We start from the raw sequence: 26,694 nt of genomic DNA on the forward strand, positions 1-26,694 counted from the left end.
AAAATGGGGGGAGGAGCTGGGGCAACCCTTAAGCGAAGGAATTGTAAGTAGAATTTTATCCCATTCACACGGACAATCGAGATGTCTTAAACTGCAGGAAAACTCCTACAAGATAATAACCAGGTGGTATAAAACACCAGCAGTAATGCACTCTATATCCCCTACATATTCAGCGGAATGCTGGAGGTGTGGCGTCGACAAGGGCACCATGTACCACATATGGTGGACTTGCCCTATTATTTCAGTATATTGGGACGAGATATCTAAAACAGTCCAAGACATCTGTGGGATCAGTTCTCCTATCACCCCACTGGTGGCTCTCCTGAATTTGCCTGACTGTAATTACACTCTTGCCAAACACTCGCTATCTGCGCACCTTATTTCCGCAGCAAAATTGCTCATACCCAAATATTGGCTCTCAAAGAATGTTCCAAGTCTACGGGAGTGGGTAAATAAAGTACAGGAGATATGCCAATTGGAGGAGTTGACAAGTTGGGAGTCTCTATCACATGACAAATTTATATTGACTTGGGGTAAATGGGCAGATTGGTACAGGGACCGCTACGGTCGGTAGAATTCGATGCTGGGCGTTAGGGTGAAGTCATGAGGGAGAAGGAACATATTTCAGGTGGTGGGTTAATTATAGAGGGGCAGCCAGCAGGCGACTGGTTGGGCACATGGGCCAACTGTTTATACGGCTGCAGGACATGTTGCTAAACATTATAAGGCTTGTCCTTTATGTCTGTATTTTTTGGGTTTCTATGACTGACATCCGACGCAATTTACAGTAAGATATTTGCAGTATCTAATGTGCACATGTATGTGTTTAACTTGATGACCATTGTTTGTCTATGGAGTAATATGGTTTTGTTTTGTTTTTATTGTGATTTTGTGTATGAAAACAATAAAATATGATTTAAAAAAAAAAAAAAAAAAAAAAAAAAATGGCTGCATCCTTTATGGCAGACGCCTCGGCTGAGTCCATAAGATTTGCAGCAAAACAGATTCCCTAACTAATACAGCTAGGAGAGCATTGTGGCTAAAATCCTGGTCAGGGGATATAGCCTCTAAAAATAAGCTTTGCGCTATACCCTTAAAGGTTCCCACCTCTTTGGGCCGGTACTAGATGAAATTCTGGAAATGATAGCGGACAAAAAGAAAGGGTTCCCGGAGGAGAAAAGCAAGAAACCTTTGCCCTTTCGTAAGCCGGCCAGCAGTTCCCAATGCGCTCCCAGAAGTAAAGGGAAGACAGGGAGGTGGAGCTACCCGAAAGGAGGAAGAGGCCGATGGTTTCTCTTTAATCCCAATACCAAGACAGAGAGACAATGACGCCAGGCCAGTAAGGGGCAGACTCCAGTTCTTCTGGGAAAATTAGATCCAAGTAACCAAGAATCAGTATATTCTGGAATCCATCCAGAAGGGGTTCAGAATAGAGTTCCGCCTTCCTCCTCCACAACTGTTTCAGACTACAGTTTTCCAGTCGGCTTTACTTCAGGATCAGCTTCTGGCGGATGTCCAAAAGCTATTGAAAATGGGTGCAAAAGTGCAGGTGCAGAGGAATTCAAGGGTCACTATTCAAAACTGTTCCTCATAACAAAACCAGGCGGATCCAAAAGGACCATCATCAACCTGAAATTCTTAAACAGATGGATAACGTTAAAATTTCAAGATGGAGTCAGTAAAATTTTGCCAGACATTACAGACTAGATGTGTTGGCCTGCCTAGGAGATTAAATTGTTAGTTCTCCATAGGTGCTGTCATTGAGGGACGTCCTGGAAATACTGGTTTAGTTTACCGGTAAATCTTTTTTCCAGGAGTCCGACATGACAGCACCCCAGATTACCTTCCCTGGTATAGTGGTTCCAACCTTGATGGCAGTGTGAATGTAACATTGTTATTAATAAAAGGTGTTGGATCCTATGCGGTGTAGTAATTTGGAAAAACACTGGAGAGTGGGAGGGGAGGGTGCCTTTTAATCTCTCTCGCTTCCTGTCCCTACAGAGACCAATAGGACAACCTCCATGGGTGCTGTCATGTCGGACTCCTGGAAAAGGATTTATCGGTAAACTAAACCAGTATTTTGATTCGATTTCAAAACCATGAATAAAGTATTTAGATACTAGATACCACACGAAAAACAAAAAAAAAACACCAAAAAAGCTGTGTGCATTCTGCATTTTATGGAACAGTCGACCAATACTAGAAGAGTCCTATCCTATTTTTTGGGGGAACAAGGTGTGGCGGTATGTAATATGTTTATTTTTTATATATTGTGACAGGGTGTCACAATGTTTGGCAGAGAAAATGCTGGATGGTGTGTACATTGCACCAAGTTTCCGTTACTTCATATGGTAAAAGGCTCCAGGAAGGTTTGGTTTTCTTTGTTTGCAGAAGCTTCCTGGGAAAAAGAAAGCCAGTTTAGGGTCCTGGAGCCGATCAGGGAAGAGTTGGGTGGGTTCCCTGACCACCCGGAGCCAGTCCGGTTTTACCTGCCTGGGGGGACTGCTCACACAGATGTACTAATTAAGTCAGCAGCCCAGACCCAGGAGCTCTCTCTCTGGCAGTCTGTTTGAGAAGCTGCAAGCCTAGGAGCTCTGAGAGCGGTCGGCTTCTTTACCTAACTACTGAACAGTAAGTTGCTCTGTTTTCCCCTTGAAAATGCTTTTTGTGTTATGAGTTTAGCTAGGGCTGCCAAGTGAAATAGGCAGGAGCCAGACGGCCATTGTTTATTTTTGTTTTTGTTTTTTTCCCTTTTATCCTCCATGACGTCATACCATGAGATGACCCGCCTCCAACCAGGTAGGGACAGGAAGTATAAAATTAGACCCTCCTTCAGCCCTTCCTGTCCCTCCAGGTAGGAGAAGGATCATCCTCATGGCACATGCTATGAGCCCGTTCTGTTTCAGGCAGGCAGAGCGGTAAGAAGGAAAACATGCCTTATCTGCACTTGAGGAAACGACAGCACCCGTGCCCTAGTTGGGTATTGAGGTGCTGTGAAGATGGCCAAGATTGCCGCTCCTTACTTCCGCACAGTGCGCGTCGGGCACAGAAGTCCATATGCGACCGGACACTCCGTGAGTCCCTCCAGTCTGTTGGAAAGCTCCTCATCGCGAGCCGATAGTTTCGGCTCTCGCGATAACGCCACCGAAAGTCGGATGCGGCTCAAGTGCGTTCCAAACGGAACTTCCGCTCTGTGGAACGCACGCTGAGGTGGCGGAGCTACAAGTTGGCGTGCTGGATCATGGCGGAAGTTGCCCACTGATCTGAGGTCTGCAGGTGAGAGTATTTAAGAGGGGTTTGTAGAGGGGATTGTTACAAACATGTCTGAGCAACCTGGTCAGATGGAAACCTCTCGGGGACCTTCTATCGTCAGTTAAGGTCCTAGGGGATGGGGGGGGGTGCTGGTTACATTACCCTTTGCTAACCCCAGTATGTACCCGTCTCTATCTCTATCTCTCTATGGTTTCTCTCCCTGTGTGAATTCAGAGTGAGAAGGATGTAGCTAAGAAAAAAGCTAGTCCAAAAACTAAAAAATGTGTTTTGTGCTCAGCTAGATTGCCCAACACATATAACAAAAACTTTGCAAGAAATGTACCTCTATTAAGGTGAAGGACTTGGTCCCGTCAATTAGAGAGGAGCTGCGAGATGTAATAAGGGAAGAAATAAGATCTGCCATGGCAGAAAGTCCGGTAGTTACCCCTGGGACATCTAGCTCTAAACACAGAGATACTAAAATGAGCATCTCCGGGTCATCATCCTCAGAAACTGGAGTCTGATTCGGAGGATGAGGATTCCAAGATCTCTTCCGGGTCTGATTCAGAATATAAAAACTTCCTTTTTTCCTCTGAGGACACAAAGGAGTTATTAAAAGCCATTAGAGCTACTATTGGGCTTTCAGACCAAAAAGTGCAGAGATCTGTCCAGGACCAAATGTATAGTGGTCTAGAACAAAGAAAAAAAGAGGGTGTTTCCGGTCCAAAAACATGATGGAACTAATTAATAGAGAATGGAAATCCCCAGGTAAACCTGTTTATTCAAAAAAACTATGAAACGTCGCCTCCCCTTCTGTGAAGAAGACGAGACCCTATTAACAACTTGCCCCAAAGTTGATGTGTCTCTATCTAAAATAGTTAAAGGTGCTAATGCTCTCCCATTTGAAGATATGGGGACTTTAAAAGACCCCATGGACAAAAAAGCTGATCAAGTTCTTAAAAAGGTCTGGGATGCTAGCACAGCGCTATTTAAGCCAAATCTGGCGGCCACATCCATATCGAGGCCTTTGAACAGGTGGCTGTTACAGTTAGAGGTTCTCCTGAAAGAAGGAGCCTCTTATGATACTCTAAAAGACTCCTTTCCCCTACTAGTGAAAGCCGTTGATTTCCTGTCAGACGGCAGAGTCAGTCAGAATGGTTGCTAAGACCTCTGGCCTAGCGGTAGTAGCTAGGAGAGCTCTCTGGTTAAAATCCTGGTCCGGCGATACCGGTTAAAAAACAAGACTTTGTAGTTTACCCTTTCATGGGAACCTACTGTTTGGCCAAGATCTTGAATCCATTTTAGAGAAGGCCCCGGACTCAAAAAAGTAATTCCCTAAAGATACAAACAAAAGGAAATTTCCTTTTTGTAGGACTAAAAAAGGGAGTTCTTTCCAGGCCAAGAGAACCTCTAGGGACACTCCTTGGTCAAAAGGGAAAAATAAAAAAAGTGGTAACAGAGGTTTCCTATTTACCCCAAGAAATACAGACTCTACTAAACAATGACGCCAGGGAGGTAGGAGGAAGACTGAAGCTTTTCTTAAAAGAATGGAAAGATATCACAGTAAATCCCTGGGTATTAAACATCATTTCAAAAGGTTACAATATTACCTTTCGCCTTCCTCCTCCCCCAAATGTATTCAGAATAGCCCCCATCCAAAGATCGGCTATTCTACTGAAAAAATTGGAAGAGGGGATTCGGGATTTGTTGTCCCAAAAGGCCATTATTCCGGTTCCTCTCTCTCAACAGAGGAAAGGTTATTATTCAACCATTTTTTGGGGTAAAAAAAATGACAGAAAATCTCGACTAATAAACGTAAAAAGATTAAACAAATTCATAAAACATGTCCGGTTCAAAATGGAAACAATAAGATCTATAATAAACCTGTTAAAGAAGGAGATTTTTTTAGCATCAATAGACCTAAAAGATGCTTATTTCCATATCCCGGTTTGCGAGGAATCTCAAAAGTTTCTCTGCATAGCAGTTTTTTTTTTCCTAAGAAAACCATGTCATTTCCAGTTTCAGGTACTCCCATTTGGAATTACCTCCACCCCAAGAGTATTTACCAAGGTAATGTTGGAGGTAGTGGCCCACTTAAGAAGACAAAACATCCCGATATTCCCCTACTTAGACGACCTGTTGATCGTAGGCAATTCAGAGACAGCTCTTGAAAACAATCTGTTTCTGACTTGCCAAACACTGTACCGAACAGGGTGGCTGATACATTGGAAAAAGTCAAATCCTTGCCCATCTCAGAATTTAACCTTCCTGGGGGTTCGTCTAGATACGATTCACCAAGAGATAGTTCTTACAACCCAGAAGGTGATGGGGATAAGCGAAAAGGTAACACATTTCCAAAATCAATCTGTATGTTCGATCAGAGAGGCGATTAAACTACTGGGCTCCCTGACCTCATGCATCCCGGCTGTAAGATGGGCTCAGTTCCACACCCAGATCCTGCAACAATGGATTTTAGAGTGTTGAAACAGAAGCCCGGATTCTCTATAGATAACAATTCAAATCCCCGGACCGGTGTTTTAGTCCCTGCAGTGGTGGAAACCGTCAGACCATCTGTCAAAGGGAGTTCCTTGGAACCCCGAACACCTGGTTGTTATCACGACGGACGCAAGCCTTTGGGGATGGGGAGCGCATTGTTCTCATCTCTATTCCCAAGGAGAGTGGTCCGTCACTCAAAAATCGCTGTCGTCTAATCAAAGAGAATTGACGGCAGTCTGGGAAGCAATAAAGGTGTTTGCCCATCTTATACAAAACAAAGACGTTCAGGTAAGAACGGACAATACAACAGTAGTTGCTTACCTAAACCATCAAGGCGGGACAAGAAGTTTAACACTGAGCAAACTAACAGAAAAAATTATTCTACTGAGCGGAGGTTCACTTAATATCCCTATCATCGATTCATCTAAAAGGATCCCTAAAAATAAAAGCAGACTTTTTAAGCAGAACTTCCTTTAAAACAACAGAATGGAGCCTAGAAAGACATTTTTTCTCCAAATCACGGAATTGTGGGGAACTCCACAAATAGATCTTTTCGCTTCAGCCACAAACACAAAATGAAAAGTTATTTTTTTCTCTGAATCAGTTCCGAAACATAGGGGTAGACGCGCTGTCCCGAAAATGGGATTTTCAACTAGCATATGCCTTTCCCCCTTTTCAATTAATTCCCAGAGTCCTAAAAAAGATTTGGTTAGACAGGGCTCATGTAATACTAATATCCCCTCTATGGCCAAAAAAAAAAAAATGTGGTTTCCGTTACTGAAGACTCTCTTTGAGTCCAGAGCCCATGGATCTACTGTCCCAGGGCCCGATTTACCATCCCCAAATAGAAAAGTTACACCTAACGGCCTGGAACCTGAAAGGATGGTTTTGAGATCAAAGGTCCTATCAGAAGCCATTATTAACACTGTCAGCCAGCAGAAAAGATGTAACTTCAAAAAATTATTGTATGGTGTGGAGTAAATTCTGCTCAGTTCTCAGTCCAAGCGGTTCTAGGTTTCTGCAATCTGGCTTCGAAAAAGGATTACGCCCAAACACTTTAAGAATGCACATATCAGCCTTAAGCGCAGTGTTTGGAGAAAAAAATTGCGGAACATCCTTGGGTTATCTGTTTTCTAAAAGGGGCAGATAGGTTAAGACCATTCCTAAGGCCTACAGTTTCCCCTTGGGATCTCAATTTGATGCTATTAGGTTTGACAAACGCCCCGTTTGAACCTTTGTCAGAAACCTTGTTGAGATATTTATCACTAAAGACTTTATTCCTGGTATCAATCACCTCAGCGCGTAGAGTGAGTGAAATCCAAGCTCTCAAAATAGTGGAACCTTTCTGCATCGTATTTCCGGACAGAATTGTATTCAGATTGGACAATTCTTTTCTTCCTAAAGTGGTGTCAAACGTCCACAGACAAGAGGAGATTATTGTCCCATCATTTTGCTCAAACCCAAAAACAGAAGGGGGAATGAATTCCCACAAGTTAGATGTACGTAGGGCTGTGTTACTCTATCTAGAGGTTACAAAAACGTTCAGGAAAACAGACTATTTGTCCAGTTCAGTGGAACACATAAAGGGCAGAAAGCCCAAAAAAACTCCTTATCCAGATGGATAACAATGGTGATTTCAGAGTCATATTAAGCATCAGATATTCCTCCACCAATGTCCTTTACAGCACATTCCACAAGATCTGTGGCTGCATCCTGGGCAGAGAGGGCGAGTGCCTCATTAGAACAGATATGCAAAGCAGCAACATGGTCAAGTCCTCATACATTTATTAAACATTATAGAGTGGATACTAGAGCTAGTCAGGAGCTCTCTTTCGGCAGGAAAGTGCTTCAGGCCATAGTCCCCCCCCAATTAGAGTATTAATCTGTTATATATCATGGTATGCAGTCATGGAGGATGATATGCAAAAACCTAATTACTTACTGGTAATTCCCATTTCATGAATCCTCCATGATGGCACAGATTTCCCACCCTAAAGTACGTATATGAATAAATATATGTAGGAATATGTACATACAGGCCCACATATAGGCCAATAATTAGGTGAAGGAGTGTGTGGGTGTGAATGCAAAAAAAATAAAAAATGTAGCTATATAATAATCCTTTATATGTGAGGATAAGACTCTCTAGGGAGTCTAGGCTGTCGGTCCAGAAAGACACTGAGGAAGGGCTGAAGGAGGGTCTAGTTTTATACTTCCTGTCCCTATCTGGTTGGAGGCGTCATCTCATGGTATGCCGTCATGGAGGATTCATGAAAAGGGAATTACCGGTAAGTAATTTTGGTTTTTGAGCAACTTGCAAAATAAACTAGCAACAGTCTGACGCACAAGCTACAAAGGTGTCGGTGTTCCTGTTTCTGCCCAAAACAACCCAGCAGGAAGGTATAACAGTTCACAATATTTATATGTAAAGTTGGAAAAGGGGTGATTTAAACTTATTTAATATTTTAGTTTTTTGTTTTATGTTTTTTCTTTTACTTTGTATTTAATAACTATTAGCCACCTTTGGAGCTAGAACGCTTATCCTATTCACCCCAATAGAACTCTATTAGGGTGAATAGGATCTTACACTCTCCCTGCTGCCCTGTGCTTTGTGCAAACAGCAGCAGGGAGCTTACCATGGATGGCTTCAGTAGCATTCTGGCTGCCATGGTAACCTTCCTGGATGCCATGGCTCAGATCGGAAGCTGCCAAGTGATACATGATGGGGTTATTGTGAGGCACAGGTTCAACCGTTCCTAGTGATAAAACCCCCATGTGCCTCATAATAACCCTATCAAGTATCATTATCCTTGCATAATGGGCAAGATAGGGTTAAAGCATGAGCTACATGAACACTTGCTATAGGCACAGTCTTATGAATTTTGACTTCGAATCCATGTGCCTCATATTAATAAGTGGCCTGTATTCTGTAACTCACATTAAACCCATGTTGCCCATTTTGTGAGATGGTCACTTATTATTAATGTGAGGCACATGGGGTCCAGTCCAAAAGCATGTGCCCAGCCTGACATTAAAAATAAGTGACCCCCATCATGTTTTAAACATGGCAGTGGAAAGATTGGGGTAAATCTTTCCATCTTTCCCGTTGGGGGAGCTGCGTCGTAATAAATTTTAATTATTATACCAGGGAGAGGTATCCGGAGCACTGTGAACTGCAGACGCAGTTGCTGTGGATCGTTATCATGAGGGCATAGATGTAGCGATTTGTGCAGCAAACAGACACTAGTTTAAAGAAAATAGTAGGAAGTTACTTAATGACTAATGACACTAGTTCAAAACGGCACATCGCATACATTGTATGAGTGAGTGTTTATCAATGATATAAGTTTGAAACAGCTGACAATTTACAAAGTTTGAATGAGAGTTTAGTTTGGTGGCAGATAACACCACTATACGATCAAGAGTGAAGATATGCCAGAGGCAAACTTTTGAGCTATATCTCTTCAAAAATTAAAATAAAGAAATAACAAACATCACTCCTAAACAGGAAAAATCCTGTACAGATATTGACATAGAGTCAAAATTACCCCGTGAATACTCTCCTATGGCATATACTTTTAATGACTCTCAATAGAGTTTTTTCTTGTTTTTGGTGATATAAATGGTTATTAATTATAAATAATAAAAGTTACCTTTTAAAATTTTGACCTGAAACAGGTACTATTGGTCTTATGACTATTGGAAAAGTAATTTTGACTTCCTGGGTCTAGTGGATTTTTTGTAAAAATCCTGCTAGTCTGTGCTCCAAAGTACAAATTGTTAGGATCCTGGAAAAATATATGGAGGGATCCTCATGGGATTATAATCATCCTATTGGCCTCCATTGTGTTTTTGGGTGGGAAAATTTCCGGCCTAAAAATGTGTATAAGCCGGTTAAAAATAGATGGTTGCTGGGGTCTAAGGCAGAGGTCACTCATTGGGTCAGCAAGTGACCTATGGTATGGTGTTGCTGGGCAAAAAATGCAGAGATGCCCAGCAACAGGTAGGGCATTGGTGGGACTGTTTCAACCTCCCCCCCGGGTAAGGGGTATATAGTTGCGGTAGCAGGCAGCGTTGTGCTGTCATTTCGACCACATCTTAAGGAAGTGCTGTTTGTCTGCTTACCTGATGGAAGGATTTGTCGTGGAGCTCCGGAAGATGGCGTCCTGGTTGGAGTCCAGCATAACTGACTGGGCTTCTTCTGCGATGGTCGGCGATACCTGTGAAGTCTTGGGCCCAGCGGTGGATGAATCTGAAGAGGCTGGAGCTTCCCCTGCTGTACCTGCCCTCTTCAAGAAGAGAGTAGAGGCAGTGCGCCCGTTTCTCTCCTTTCCCCCTGAAGGTCTGTCCCGGATAGGAGGAGAACAGAGGCGCGGCTCTGCTGTGGATCAAGCCAGACGTTGCCGCATGGAGATGACGTCACAGCCATCCCCGGGAAACTCTGATGCAGCAGATTGGTTCCGCTTCTGTCCTTAAGCACCTTGGTTCCTGGGAAACTCCTGCAGTGAGAAGATCTACTTTAGAGGCCCTCTCATGTTCTTTGCGTCAGCATGGAAGGAGACGGCGAAGAATTGAACTGCAGCCTGCGCAGCACCAATCACTGCCGCTCCACTCTGGTGTTGAGGAGCAGGGAGGGTGTGTGTTTGGAAGACATGCCACAGCTCCATGAGTCTTCCGCATCTTCTTCAGGTGTTCGGAGTTCGGCTTCAGCTGGTGGTTAGTGCCCCAGTGGTCCGGGTCCCGTTATTGCGTCTCTGTCCTCTCTTTTCTTCTTTAAAAAATGTTGCACAGCGTTCCTCTTATTCTGCCCCAAAACAGCAGCCGTCCCCTGCAGTTCCACAGTCTGAGTTGTTAAAAAAAGGTCACCTGCTTTGTGTTTTATGAAGCGCAGTGCAGTGTATGTGGCCTGTGTCATGTAAGTATCGTCATGAATGTGCCTTTTGTGGTGGCAGTCACCCGATGGTTCGCTGTTATAAAAGAGCTAACGGACCTACCCCGCCATCCACAAGAGTTTATTGCAAGGAGCATGGACGCCAGTAAATCTGGTGACCATGCGTCCTTGGCTAGAACGTTGCCCAAATTGCAAGATTGCGGAGCTGCTTCTTGATGGTTTTGTTTTTCAGTTGCCATAGTTTTCTGGTTTTGGTTGTGAGTGGGTTAATAATTTATCTTCTTTTGATCAATTTCCTGTGGTTGTGCAATCAAAATTGGCAAAAGAATTGGGGTTAGGCAGGATTGCAGGTCCTTTCACCTCTCCGCCTTTTGCCAATTTTTGTCTCTCTCCTTTGGGAGTTGTACCTAAAAAGGAACCCAATGCTTTTCGCTTGATTCATCATTTATCTTTTCCATATGGTGCATCTTTAAATGATGAAATTCATAAAGCATTGTGTTTGGCTAAGTATGCCACCTTTGATTAAGCAATAGATTTAAGACATAGTTCTGGCTAAGGTACTTTGGTTGGAAAGGCGGATGTTTGTTCCACCTTTCGCCTGTTACCGGTATATCCTCCTTGTATTAGTTTGCTTATTTTTTATTTTCAGGGTTTATTTTATTTTGATAAATGTCTTCCCATGGGATGTTCTTTGTCATGTTTTTATTTTGAAGTTTTTTCCTCCTTCCTTGAATGGGTAGTAGCGGTTAAGAGTATGCAGGGAGCAGTGACTATTTTCTGTTTATTGGTCCAGCAGATGCTGTTTGTTCTGAATTTGGTGTTCCGTTGAAGATAAGACGGTTTACAAAATCGATGACAATCCCCAAATATTCTAAACAATTAGTAGGGTAAAGGGTGAGTTTCGTCTTCCTTTGCAAAAGGTGTCTAGGATTTTCATGGTGTTGTCTATATTGTTAAAGTGTAAAGCCATAGTAAAAGAAATTCAGTCAGTTTTGGGTATGTTAGCTTTTGCTAGTAGGGTTATGCCGATGGGCCTGGTGTTTTGTCGGCAATTGTCTGCTCTGGTGTTAGTAACCCGCCTTTTCATGTCAGATTGTCTAAGGAGGTTAAAGAAGATTTATTCTTTCAGCAATATAATGGTAGGTTATATTGGCAGGAAGATTTTTTTTAGTTTCTTCTATGGAGTTATTCACGGATGTAGCTGGTTCTTGTGGTTTTGGTGCGTATTGGAACGGGCACTGGTTTGCATCAGAATGGCATTCTGCTTGGGTTATGAATGGGGTGACTAAATATTGTTTTGTTGGAGCTTTTTCCTATAGTGGTGTCGTTAGTTATATGGGGGAGTTGTTTTTCCAATAAAAGGATTATTTTGCATACTGACAATAAGGGTGTTTTATTTGCAGTTAACTGTTTGTAGTTAAATTGTTACGTCATCTGGTTCTTCTCTGTTTAAAATTAAATATTTGGTTGAAAGCCCGTCATGTTCCTGGGATAGATAATTTGATTGTTGATTCGCTTTCCCGTTTTCAGTTTCAGAGATTCCGGCAATTGGCAGAAGTGGCCGATCTGGAAGGGGAGTTGTGCCCTGTGTACCTATGGAATCTGATTTGGTCCTAGGTATGTCTTGCTTATAGTCATCTGTGGCTTCGACAACGTGGTCGGATTACGTCCGTTCTTGGCTTTGGTGTCGTTTTACCGCAGCGATCACTCATTGGGTCAGCAAGTGACCAATGGTATGGTGTTGCTGGGCAAAAAATGCAGAGATGCCCAGCAACAGGTAGGGCATTGGTGGGACTGTTTCAAGCGCCACCCGGGGTAGGGCTATATAGTTGCAGTAGCGGGCAGCGTTGTGCTGTCATCCCAACCGCATCTGAAGGAAGTGCTGCCCCCGCCCTTTCCTGTGGAAGGTTTTGCTATTGTCACAGCTTCTTTATTAGGAGGAGGGTACAAAGTCACTCACTGAAAAGGTGAGTGGACGAGTTAAGCCTAAAGTTTAGGCCGAGCTTATGGCTGGTCTAATTGTTTATTAAGTTATTGATATGATTGATACAGTTTTAATTGGTTTAAGATAATCTTTAATAAAGTTGGCCGTTTTTTTCACCCAAATACTTGTGTCCAAATACATGTTTTTATTATTTAGTTATGGATGCGAGTATATTTTATGGTACAATTATATGATTTATAATCCCTTGAGACTGAAGAAATGTAGCACATCTGACAGGAGCCGGGAACGCGGTCCGGTTGCCCGGTAACCATGTCAGTATGGATCATGCATGCTCACGTGAGATCCGACGTGGTGACATCATCATACCTCGTTCACGTCTCTTTGCCGTTTCAGCATCCTGGCAACCATTGTGCATCCTATTGCGCATGCGCCGGCGTGGCACATAGGATGTTTGCCAATAGCCAAGCCTTGTTCTGGGGCTGTATTCTATTTAAATATTGGCGGGTCTAGGCTACATAAAGCTTGCGGATAATCTTAGTTCCCTGTTAGGAGGAAGAGGGCATCCATCCACTGGCCCTTCCCTCCCCCTCTTTGTGAACCGAAGACACATCTGGACTTGGCTCCTATTATTTTTAATATAAAGGTGCAGAGTTAGTACACCATCACCCGCACCTTTGTTCATCAATTCATCTTTGATGATTTGCCTAGCTCCATTATGTTTCCCCTGATGAGCTTTGTACTCATCCCAAAGCGAAACATGCGTGTAGGGATCTAGTAGGAGAAAGCTAACCAGGGTCAGTCTATTTAGGGAAAGGTTCCGGACAAGGCCGCCCTTGTCAGGGCAGGTGCTCTGTGGTTAGGTCATCAGGGCCAGTACAGCACCACCACCGTAGGGCATTATTAGGGATATTTAGTTCCGACCCCTATCCCTTCTTGCAGCAATTCCACTCCTCCAAGGATAATTCACATCAAGTCTTCGAGAGGAACTGCTGTACATAGGAATCAATCAACGGAGCGGTAGGACAAATGGTCTTTCATCTAAGGTGCCGCCGTGCACTTTTATTTCTATTTCACAAAGTTATTTTGTCCTCGTGGATATCATTGTACAGTGAGGACCTACTTTGATAAAGGCTCTGACCAATATTGATATTTTTTATTTTTTATTTATTTTTTAGCCGATACTGATAATCTGTCAACTTTCAGGCCGATAATTTAGGGTACTTTCACACTTGCGGCAGAAGATTCCGGCAGGCAGTTCCGTTGCCAGAACTGCCTGCCGGATCAGTCAAAACGTATGCAAACTGATGGCATTTGTCAGGATCCTGATCCATATGACAAATGCATTGAAATGCCAGATCCGTCTCTCCGGTGTCATCTGGAAAAACAGATCCGGCGTTTATTTATTTTTTCAAATTTTTTGTGTTCTGAGCATGTGCAGACCGCAATGCTGGATCCTTTTTGCCGGAACACTCGGGGGGCCAGATCCGGCATTAATGCATTTCAAATGGCAAGTGATCAGTTATTTTCCGGTATTGAGCCCCTAGGATGGAACTCCATGCCGGAAAAGAATAACGCTAGTCTGAAAGTACCCTTATACCGATATTCTGTGCGGTTTCATAATAAAAATAAAATAAATTATAAAAGTTCCTACACAAATCTGCTGAAAATGAACATGTATATTGTTAACGTTTAGCTTTTTTTTTGTAAAAATTTCTTTTTCATTTATACTTGATAATATATATTTTTTTTTTTTTTACTAACTATTAGCTAGGGGCTAGAACCCTTGTCCTATTCACCCTAATAGAGATCTATTCGGGTAAATAGGACTTTACAGTCTCTCTGCTCTCTATGGCAGCCAGGGCTTCAGTAGCGTCCTGGCTGCCATGGTAACCGATCTGAGCCCCAGGCTTACACCGCTGGGACTCCGATCAGAAGCTGCCACTGCACCACCAATGAGGAGGAGGGGAGAGGCGACCCTGTAGACACTGCCACCAATGACTAATACTGGGGGGCGCACTGCGTCACCAATGTTTTTAATACTGGGGTCTGGGTGGGGGGGGTGCACTGCGCCACCAATGAAGATAACTCTCCCATTAATTCAAATACAGAAGGCGGGTGCTGGCTGCAGAATCATATAGCCGCACCCAACCTCTGAGCGGTAGCTGCAATCTGCGGCACTTAACTCCTCAGGTGCCGCGGATCACAGCTACTTGTCATAGAGGTCGGGTGCGGCTATATGATTCTGCAGCCAGCTCCCGCATCCTTTTGAATTTGAATGAATGAGTGAGTGAGTTAACATCATTGGTGGCGCAGTGGCCACAGCCCCTCCCACTGCTTCCTTCTCCCCTGTGCTGCTGAGGGAACATGGATTGCGCTGACAGCAGCGCGATCCGTTATCGGCAAGGTTACATGTAGATACCAATAACTTTGAAAATCCTGGATATCAGCCGATAATATCGGTAAAACAGATAATCGGTTAATCCCTAACCATTACCAACTATTTTGAGGGCCATCTATTTTATAAGAAATAACTATTAAAAGTTAAAGAGGACCTTTCATTACAATAAAAAATCTAAACTAAGTATGCTGACACAGAGCGGTGCCCATGGATCTCCTTGCACTTACTATTATCCCTGGGCGCTGCTCTGTTCTCCCGGTATAGGCTTCGGTATCTTCGGATTTTCGGCTCAACTGGGAGGAGCCTGCTCTTGTTCTCCCAGGCTATAAGCTGAGCGCTGCAATTGGCCAGCACTACAGCCTCCAGAAGGAGACGCCCAGGAGAACAAGAGCAGGCTCCTCCCAGTTGAGCCAAAAATCTGAAGATACCGGAGCCTATACTGGGAGAACGGAGCGGCTCCCAGGTATAATAGTAAGTGCAGGGAGATCCCTGGGCGCCGCTCTCCATGTCAGCATACTTAGTTTAGATTGGATTGTATGGGGGGAGGGGTATGCATAAAGAACATTTTTATAGTTAGTATACTAAAGTTTGCAATTGTTTTCCTACAGGAGCCCATGTTTCTGCATCCTGCCCTCTTCAGCCGTAGTCTTTGCACTATGAAGAGCAAGAAACTTCCTAATGAAGTTCTGACCAATGTGGCAGAACAGCAGTGCCGTCAGATCCTGGTCAAGAACTCTCTGCCACAGAAGGTGTCAGCGGGTGTTCTAGTGACATTATGCAACTCTGGAGGTGCTCCTGCCTTTCTCTACACCCTGCGGTCCTCCAAGCTGAAAGGGAGACATAAGGGAGATGTAAGGTATTTGACCCAGCTGCTTTCATGATCTGTCATTCTACTAATGCAGATGAGTGTCAAAGTTTCTAAGGCTCAGCAAACCCTATACAACTTCTGATAAACTAATTTCCTGGCGGATGCCTGTTCACCTACACTCTGGAAGACAACCCCCAATGTCTCCTAACCATTAGAACCAATCTGGAAGCTGTCCCAATATGCACCTTTTTGAACTTTATGTATTTGTGTATTTATTTTTTATTTTTTTCTCTCTCCAGTTTCCCAGGTGGCAAATGTGATGTATCAGATAAAGATGTGATAGATACAGCATTAAGGGAAGCACAGGAGGAACTTGGGGTAACACTGCCTCGCAACACAGTATGGGGCCCAATGAAGCCAATCACGGACTGGGTGAGAAAAAGAACAAACATAAAAGATCTGTCGCCATAAAAATGCAGTGTAATCTGAAGGCAGCATTTTATAGAGCACAAGTAGCTGAGTAGATTGATATTTAATTTTGAGGGGAAATAGTATATTTATACATTTCTATTCCTGATCATTCTGGGTTTTGAAGTCAAGTGATTGACAACCTTCCCTCTGACTGTAAACTTGACTTCAAAGCCCAGAATGAGCTGGAAACTAAATAAATGAAATACAAATTATATTGAATCTTTTCGCACAAAACTATATATAAATCTGCTGAGCTCCTGACTATAACACGCTGCCTGCGGATTGCACTGCATTGTCATCATGACAGGTTCCCTTTAAGAACCCTTGCTGTACATGTACGTCACTTAACCCCTTAAGGAGACGGCCATATTTCACCTTAAGGACCAGGCCTTTTTTTTGCAAATCAGACCAGTGTCACTTTAAGTGGTGATAACTTTAAAACGCTTTGACTTATCCAGGCCATTCTGAGATTATTTTGTCACATATTGTACTTCATGACACTGGTAAAATGAAGTCAAAAATATATATTTTTTATTTATAAACAAAATACCAAATTTCCAAGTTTTACAATTTCCAAGTTTCAATTTCTCTACTTCTATAATACATAGTAATACCTATAAAAAGTATATAGCAATTGGGTGGCTCTACAAAGTAGGTAAGATGTATGGGTGCTACTATCAATGGATCCCCCTATCTATGAATAAAATGGATATTAAAAGGGGAGATAGGCACAACCAGAATATTTGGTTCACTTGGAATAATAATTATTCAACATCAAAATACTATAACAGTCAATAGCAATAAAACAATAAAAAAACACTAAAAAAGAAGGAGATATATGTGTGACATTTGGTGATTCAATTTATGTGAAAAAGATATATTGAAAAGGGGTAGACTCCACACCCTATATACAGTTGTGTTCAAAATTATTCAACCCCCAATGCTGTAAAGGGTTTTAGGGAATTTAGTGTACATTTGTAATTGTATTCAGAATGAAATGAAAGGACTTTTTAAAGAACCAAATGCAACTAAAATGACATCAATTGTTTTTGTAATACAGTATTAAATGTTTTTTTTTTGTGATTTCTTCATTGACTCAATTATTCAACCCCTTAAAGACTACCACTCTTAAGAACAGAGGTTCATTTAAGTGTTTTCGATCAGGTATTGAAAACACCTGTGGATGTCAAGGATCAGCAATCAAGCATAATAAGCACCAATTAGGCAAATTTAAAAGGACTGTGATACTCAGCTCCTTCTAGACATTTACTGGTGTGTTTACAAACATGGTGAAGTCAAGAGAATGGTCCAGGAAGACAAGAGAAGAGATGATTTCTCTTCACAGGAAGGGCAATGGCTATAAGAAGATTGCAAAGATGTTAAACATACCAAGAGACACCATAGGAAGCATCATTCGCAAATTCAAGGCAAAGGGCACTGTTGAAACGCTACCTGGTCGTGGCAGAAAGAAGATGCTGACTTCGACTGCTGTGCGCTACCTGAAGCGCAAAGTGGAGAAAAGTCCCCGTGTGACTGCTGAGGAACTAAGATTTGTCAGATGTGGGTAACGAAGTTTCAGCTCAGACAATAAGACGCACACTGCGTAATGAAGGCCTCCATGCCAGAACTCCCAGGCGCACCCCCTTGCTGTCTCCAAAGAATAAGAAGAGTCGACTGCAGTATGCCAAAAGTCATGTGGACAAACCACAAAAGTTTTGGGATAGTGTTCTGTGGACTGATGAAACAAAATTAGAACTGTTTGGGCCCATGAATCAATGCTATGTTTGGAGGAGGAAGAACAAGGCCTATGAAGAAAAGAAGACCTTGCCTACTGGCGGGGGGGTCAATCATGCTTTGGAGCTATTTTGCTTCTACAGGTACAGGGAAGCTCCAGCATGTGCAAGGTACCATGAATTCTCTTGAGTACCAGGAGATATTGGATGAAAATGTGATGCAGTCCGTCACAAACCTGAGGCTTGGGAGACGTTGGACCTTTCAACAGGACAATGATCCGAAGATACCCGTAGATCGCTGCAAGACACTTGTGTCAAGCTATGCTTCACGTTTAAAAGCTGTTATAACTGGAAAAGGATGTTGTACTAAGATTGAATGTCACTTGGGGGTTGAATAAAACTGATAATGATGTGAGCACAGAAAAGACATTTGTGGTTATTTCATTATAAATGTTATGTTATATTTGTGTGACTTACAAGTGCCTCTTTGCTTTAATTGTAAACAAGATGACTGAAATGATAAAAATCAATGTCAAACTGGCCAAAACACTCGATTTCAGTGGGGGTTGAATAATTTTGAACACAACTGTAGTGAAGCAGAGTTTGCCTGTTTGAAATGTTTCTCCAGAAACAGTGCAGTTGATTGATTATGTGCTGTACATGCTCACATTGACATCACTCCTTATCCTCCCCAAAGTATATTCAAGTGGGGATATTAGGTATAGTTGTAGTTCGTCCACTTCAAAATAACCCCTGCTTTCTACGATAGTATCGGCATTACAGAGTACTTACGTTTCGTGTCTCCAGACCGCAGGTGATGTTACAAGCTGTGTGGCGCCCCACCTGTGTTAAGCGTGAATGCGGCTCCTTGCGTGGTGAGTCTTGTGGGTTATCTCGAGATCTTGGATATTAACCCTGTTGTATTTGCCGGTTTTGAGTCCCGTGTTAATCTGGGGGATTAGGTCATGGGGTATTTTTATAGAGGAGATTATTACGGATGCGGCGATACCTAATGATATAATAAGTCTACTTTTTGACAATTATTTAGGTTTTAGACCATATTATCCTTTTTGATGCCCCCAAAAATTTTTTGTCTTTTTTTGTTTATTTTTTTTTGCTGATTGTATTAGGTAGGGGCTCATTTTTTGCGGGATGAGTGGACAATTTGAATGGCACTATTTTGGGGGCTTTATGACTTTTTGATCACTTTTTTGGGGGGGACCGTGTTAATCTGGGGGGGTTAGGTCATGGGGTATTTTTATAGAGGAGATTATTACCAACGCAGCAATACCTAATTTGTATAATTTTATAAAAAATTATTTTAGTTTTACAAACTTTTTGAACACATTTTTGTTGCCTCAAGTCTGAGAACCATAGTTTTTATCGATTTATCAGTGGCTAAATGGAAAAGGGGATTATAAATTTAGTACTCCATGGAAGTGTGGTACTCTCTGAAGCAACTGATAATGCAGAGGCCCGGATGATCAGGGCACGTGTCACATTGAGTAGTGGTGTCCTTCCGTATCTCCCCCCCCTCCTGTGACACACACTGCACTTTTTTGGGGTCTGTCCCTTCTTTCCAGTATGGGGGACCACACCTGGAAAGTGTTGGCCAGGGACGATCCGGGCGCCTACAGTTTCCGAGGTGCTCCGGCCTGCTCTTTCCCGGTCCGAAAAGATCAGGGCCTTGAGGACTGCCTCTTAGAACTGGAGGAATTTCCCTGTGTTGCCAGCGCACTGGAACAGCAACCTGCACCAAGTAGACCGCAACTTTTTTTGTACCATGTCCGCGTTTTGCGGCTTAAGGACTTGATCAGAGAGATCAACTCCTCCCATATACCAATTGTAGTCGACGATACAATCGGGCTTGAGGACCGTTGCCGCGGTACTTCGCACAAGGACAGGTGTGATGTCGTTACCGTGAACTGTGGACAGTACAAGGATATTCCTCTTGTCCTTATATCTGACCAGCAGCAGGTTTCCACTGGTAAGTGCACGGTTCTCACCCCTGGGGATAGGTAACTGGTGGGGGTGGGTAGGGAGGCCGCGTTGATTTTCCGCATGGTCCCACAAGCGGACATGGATCTGGCGGCGAGGGACCTGAACAAGGGGATACTAGTATAAAAGTTATCCACGTAAAGGTGGTAACCCTTATCAGTGGGTGCATAAGGTCCCACACAAGTTTCCTGCTAACACCCAGAGTGGGGGGACATTCTGGGGGTTGAATACGGAATCTCGCCGCTCATACACACAAAACTTGTAATTGTACCCTGAGGTACTCTCACAAAGTTTGTACAGCTTCACGCCATACCTCGCCAGCTTTGAGGGAACATACTGGCGGAAAATGAGTCTCCCCTTGAACGCAATGAGAGACTCATCAACCGCGACCTCCCTTCCAGGTACGTAGGCCTCCAAGAATTTGGCCCCGAAGTGATCGATACAGGCATTTCCGCATGGCCTCAAACCAGGAGCGTGTCGTGGCCGTACTGTAGAGTGGGGTCTGGTAGAGGACGTCCCCACTCCAGTACAGCCTGGCACTAGGTTTTTTGACTAAGCCCATGTGCAGCACGAGGCCCCAAAATGTCCTCATCTCGGCTGCACTGACCGGGGTCCAGCCACCGGGCCTAGCCAAAAAGGAGCCCTGGTTTTGAGCGACGAACTGTTGGGCGTACAGGTTCGTCTGCTCCACCATTATATTTACCAGTTGGTCACTGAAAAAAATGACTAAAAAAGTCGTATTCAGTGAAGCCCACTGTGTAAATCTGGATTCCTGGTTGTCCAACAAAATCAGGAATCACGTGCTCAAATCGCTCTGGGGTACACCAGCCAAGTTCACCTTCAGGGGGCTGAGGTGGACTGACCCGGTGGGCCGGAAAACTAGTACAAGCCCCAGAGCTGCTCGTACTAGGGTGGGCCACAGGGTCCCTAGCATGGGGGTCCTCTCGATCCACCTGGCAGCGTCTCCGCCGCCTTGGAGGCTCATCATCGCTTGATGATGAGGAGGAGGAGGAGGACGCGGATGACAAAAGGAACGTGGGGTCATCCTCGTCCTCACTGGGGCTCTCAGACTCTGAGGCAAGGAGGGCATATGCCTCCTCGGCCGAGAACGTCCGGCGGGCCATAGGGGAGTGTGTGTATGCGTGCGTGTAAATCTTTATTAGGTGTGTGCGTGTGTTTTTGGACTTTTCCCTAAACCTAACAGGTAAAAAAAAAAAAAAAAAAAGCCACCAAAAATGTGAAAAAGAGAAAAAAAAAATTATAATCTAACTCGCTGATCAGCGGTGGCGTGGGCGATGCACCAACAGTGGCCGGACGCTAAAGAGTGCCGGCCACTGTTAGCGTACGCAAAAAAAAATTAAAATAAGCTTGCGCCCCCCAAAAAAGGGTGAAGGGGGGTCTAGGGTCACACAGCTGTGCTGTGGACCCCAGACACCCTGAGAGGATGATGCAACACTAAAAACCTTAACTCTCTCTAAAGTCTCCCGGCCTGAACTAAACCTTTACCTACCCTGTCCCTAACCTACCTTTTAGTGCCAGATGGCACTGTGAAGGATCGAAAGAGGGGGTTCTGGGCGCAGATCAGGAGGTGCAGTCTGGAGATCGGGCAGCAGGCTCCTTTATCTGCATAGTCCAACAGCCAAATGGAGGAGGAGAGAAGAGAACGGGGGAGTTAACCCCCGCCCGCCCGTGCAGCCAATCAGAAGAGATCCTGTGAGGTGATGTCACCATCACCTCACAGGATCTAAGGATGGTGAATGGTGGTGTATTATCACACCACCGATCACCATCCTGTTCCGGGTTATCGGATCACCAGAGACCTGAATAACCCGGAAACGCAGCAAACCGCAGGTCTGAATTGACCTGCGGTTTGCTGCAATCGCCGATTCGGGGTCACCGACAGCCGGGTCCCTATTGCATACGCCGGCTATGGTGTTTTAACACTTGCACTGCCACAGTCAGCGCTGACCGCGGCACGTGCTGTATCCTGCCATGTGCGGGGTATCCATTGGGTCCCCGTGCTGCTGTGACGGGCACCCTATGGCAGACCGCTGCCTTCCGTAAGAGCCTGTGATATCCAGCCCCCTGCATCTCATAGGAAGCAGGCTGTAAGTATTACAGGGTGTAATACACTTACAGCCAATGCATCACAATACAGAAGTATTGTAATCTGTCAAAGGGTAATCAGAGCAGCTCTCACCTGTCTGGAAACTTTGTGTAGGAACGGACCACTTCCTCACCCAGATTGGGAGCAGAATTTGTATAAGTAGAAAAAAAGAGGTTTGTCCAGCCTTTCTTGTGGAAATTCCAGTAACACTTTATTTCATATAAAGTTTAAAAACATCCAGGTACAGAGAATATTGGTCTGAGCGTTTCAGGCAACAAAACAGTTACAGCCCTTACTCATGATCATTGAATTTGACACCTCGCACATTGTGTTTTTAGATCTCCACCTGAGGGGGGACTCCACGGCAGCCTCCATTCACACAAACACCTATAGGAAACCAACATCAGGCAATACACTACTTCATGCTAGGTCTTGTCATCCCCTTCACACAGTGCGTAATATACTTATAGCCAGGAGAAATTGCAGCAAGCAAAAAATGCATGAAAAAGAGGATTAAGATATTATCTGCAGACTGTCCAATAGATCCTACTCGAAAAAATTGATGACAAAATACAGTAAAGTAGTCCTGGACATGAGCAGAGATAAACTGATAAATACAGATCCTAAAAACAAAACAAAAAAACTGCGATACAGATAACATAAAAAAGAATGTCTTTGTCACGCAGTATAGTAGTGAATATACACAAATTTGCAATATTATAAAAAAAAACATTTTCCAGTATTAGCATGCGATAAAAACTGGAGTGAGGTGGCTCTAAACAGGTATAAAATTTGCAGTGCGCAGAGCTCCGATAATTGCAAATATGGTTAGCCTGAGTATGTTTCAAAAAAATAAAATTACATCACCTCTCCACAGTACCTGGCTATCCACAAAGGGCAGTTATAAATGTGGGCATTCCATATGTATATGTTGCAGATATATGAAAGTATCTAAAGTGTTTGAATCCTGTGTTACTGGCCAAAAAATGTTGATAAAATCTTTCCTGAATTGCAACACAACTTATTCCATCTATTTGAATAAATGTTCCAAATGTTCAATCCAATATGTAGGATGTACTACCAACACTATAAAAACTCGGATAAGAAAACACGTATCTGATGTGCCACACCATGAAAGCTGCAACGTCTCCGCAGCCAGCCTTCACTTTGCGGTTGTTCATGGTGGAAATACATCGGATATGCTTGTACAAGGCATTGAAAGAGTCAAACGCGTAGACCAATATTCTCTGTACCTGGATGTTTTTAAACTTTTTATGAAATAAAGTGTTACTGGAATTTCGCACAAGAAAGGCTGGACAAACTTCTTTTTTCTACTTATAGAAGTATTGTAATGCATTGTAAAGGGGATCAGACCCCCATAAGTTGAAGTTAAAAAAGTGTTTTCCATAATAAAAAAAAAATTCAAGTAAAAAAATACCCAAAATACCCAAATACATATTTGATAGCAGCTTCCGTAATTACCGGCTCTATAAAAATATTAAATGACCTAACCCCTCAGATGAACACAGTCAAAAAAATTAAAATAAAAACTGTGCTAAAAAAACAACAACATTTTGTCACCTTACATCACCAAAAGTGCAACACCAAGCGATCAAAAAGGTGTATACGCCCCAAAATAGTACTAATCTAACAGTCACCTCATCCCGCTAAAAACGAGCCCCCACCTAAAAACAATCTCCCCAAAAATAAATGATGGCTCTCAGACTATGGAGCCACTAAAAACATGATTTTTTTTTTGTTTAAAAAAAATGCTTTTATTGTGTTAAATGTAAAAACAAAAAGTAGACATATTAGGTATATATAACAACCTGCTCTATAAAAATACCACATGACCTAACCCCTCAGATGACACCGTAAAAAAAAAAGCAATTTTTTGGCACCTAACATCACAAAAAGTCATATTGAAACCTAAAATAGTACCAATCAAATGACAATCTTTGTCGCTCCCCGTCTTTTGCGCTGTGTATTGGGTTCCCACCCAATCACTAGTAAATATAAATCACAGCAGAGTTTTTCTTGATCAATTTGGCTTCTTTTATTATTCAGAAACATAAGTCATGCGGCAGGGTGTTAACGTTTTTGGCTCACAGGCCTTCATCAGACACTGTACCGCAGTTAGGATGTTAGAGAAACAATGTATTAGCACACCAAGGGTGAACGGCACTGTCTTGTGCCTGTGAAAATAAAATCATATGTACCCTAAAATAGTACCAACAAAACTGCCACCTTATTCCATAGTTTCCAACATGGGGTCATTTTTGGGGGAGTTTCTACTCTAGGGGTGCATCAGGGGGTCTTCAAATGTGACATGGCAGCTTAAAATTATCCCAGTGAAATCTGCCTTCAAAAAACCAAATGGCATTCCTTTCCTTCTGCACCCTGCTGTGTGTAGACTACAGAATCAGAATAAATATTGTTTTGTTTGGCTGTTAACCCTTGCTTGGTTACTGGAAAAATTGATTAAAATGGAAAATCAGCCAAAAAAGTGCAATTCTGAAATGTCATCTCCATATTCCTTTAAATTCTCGTGGAACACCTAAAGGGTTAACAACGTTTGTAAGATCAGTTTTGAATACCTTGAGGGGTGTAGTTTCTAAAATGGGGCCATTTATGGGTGGTTTCTATTATGTAAGCCTCACAAAGTGACTTCAGACCTGATCTGGTCCTTTAAAAAGTGGGTTTTGGAAATTCTAACATCCCCAAAAAAAAATATATATTAAAATGTCATTTACAAAATGATCCAAACGTGAAGTAGACATATGGGAAAAGTAATAACTATTTTAGGAGGTATAACTATCTGTTTTAAAAGCAGAGAAATAGAAATTTAGAAAAAATTGTGATTTTCCAGATTTTTTGTAAATTTGGTATTTATTTTTTTTATTTGGAATTTTTGACTCAAATTTACCACAGTCATGAAGCCACAATCTCAGAATGGCTTGGATAAGTAAAAGGGTTTTAAAGTTATCACCACAAAGTGACAAAAAATGGCCTGGTCCTTAACCCCTTAAGGACTCAGCCCTATTTCACCTTAAGGACTTGGCCATTTTTTGCAAATCTGACCAGTGTCCCTTTAAGTGCTCATAACTTTAAAACGCTTTGACTTACCCAGGCCGTTCTGAGATTGTTTTTTCGTCACATATTGTACTTCATGACACTGCTAAAATTGGGTCAAAAAAGTTAATTTTTTTGCATAAAAAAATACAATTTTTACCAATTTTTTAAAAAAATTAGCAAATTTCAAAGTTTCAGTTTCTCTACTTCTGTAATACATAGTAATACCCCCAAAAATTGTGATGGCTTTACATTCCCCATATGTCTACTTCATGTGTGTAGCATTTTGGGAATGATATTTTATTTTTTGGGGATGTTACAAGGCTTAGAAGTTTAGAAGCAAATTTTGAAATTTTTCAGAAATCTTCAAAATCCCACTTTTTATGGACCAGTTCAGGTTTGCAGTCATATTGTGAGGCTTAGATAATAGAGACCTCCCAAAAATGACCCCATTCTAGAAACTACACCCCTCAAGGTATTCAAAACATCATATGGGTTTTGGAAGGCAGATTTTGCAGGACTGGTTTTGTTTATACCATGTCACATTTGAAGCCCCCTGTTGCACCCCTAGAATAGAAATTTCAAAAAAGTGACTCCATCTAAGAAAGTACACCCCTCAAGGTATTCAAAACTGGGTTTACAAACTTTGTTAACCCTTTAGGTGTTCCACAAGAGTTAATGGCAGATGGAGAAACAATTTCAAAATTTCTATTTTTTGGAAAATTTTCCAATATAATCAATTTTTTCCAGGAGTAAAACAAGGGTTAACTGCCAAACAAAACTCAAAATGGGTTGCCCTGATTCTGTAGTTTGCAGAAACACCCCATATGTGGTCGTAAACTACTGTTTGGCCAAACGTGAGGACATAGAAGGAGGGGAACACCATATGGGTTTTGGAAGGCAGATTTTGCAGGACTGGTTTTGTTTATACCATGTCCCATTTGAAGCCCCCTGTTGCACCCCTAGAATAGAAATTTCAAAAAAGTGACTCCATCTAAGAAAGTACACCCCTCAAGGTATTCAAAACTGGGTTTACAAACTTTGTTAACCCTTTAGGTGTTCCACAAGAGTTAATGGCAGATGGAGAAACAATTTCGAAATTTCTATTTTTTGGAAAATTTTCCAATATAATCAATTTTTTCCAGGAGTAAAACAAGGGTTAACTGCCAAACAAAACTCAAAATGGGTTGCCCTGATTCTGTAGTTTGCAGAAACACCCCATATGTGGTCGTAAACTACTGTTTGGCCAAACGGCAGGACATAGAAGGAGGGGAACGTCATATGGTTTTTGGAAGGCAGATTTTGCTGGACTGGTTTATTTACACCATGTACCCTTTCAAGCCCCCTGATGCACCCCTAGAGTAGAAACTCCATAAAAGTGACCCCATCTAGGAAACTACAGGATAAGGTGGTTGTTGTTTTGGGACTATTTTAGGGGTAAATATGATTTTTGGTTGCTCTATATTACTCTTTTTTGAGGCAATGTAACCAAAAAATTAAATTCTAAAAATGTTTCTACATTC

At 42.6% G+C, this 26,694-nt stretch overlaps 1 protein-coding gene across 5 annotated transcripts in view; it reads left to right on the plus strand.

Moving 5' to 3' along the window:
- Nucleotides 1-26,694, plus strand: part of NUDT8 (nudix hydrolase 8) — an 80,504-nt gene that overhangs the window by 24,853 nt on the left and 28,957 nt on the right. For 4 of the 5 annotated variants that reach the window (XM_044298843.1, XM_044298844.1, XM_044298845.1 and 1 more), the window contains exons 2-3: nt 15,591-15,838; nt 16,090-16,222. In XM_044298843.1, coding sequence (XP_044154778.1) covers nt 15,597-15,838; nt 16,090-16,222 — 375 coding nt within the window. In that variant the 5' untranslated portion in view covers nt 15,591-15,596. Of the gene's footprint in view, nt 1-15,590; nt 15,839-16,089; nt 16,223-18,801; nt 18,870-26,694 lie in introns of all 5 variants that reach the window. The other variant, XM_044298847.1, reaches the window with a different exon arrangement.

The sequence above is a fragment of the Bufo gargarizans genome, chromosome 6 (genome assembly GCF_014858855.1).
Source record: "Bufo gargarizans isolate SCDJY-AF-19 chromosome 6, ASM1485885v1, whole genome shotgun sequence".
Taxonomy (NCBI): domain Eukaryota; kingdom Metazoa; phylum Chordata; class Amphibia; order Anura; family Bufonidae; genus Bufo; species Bufo gargarizans.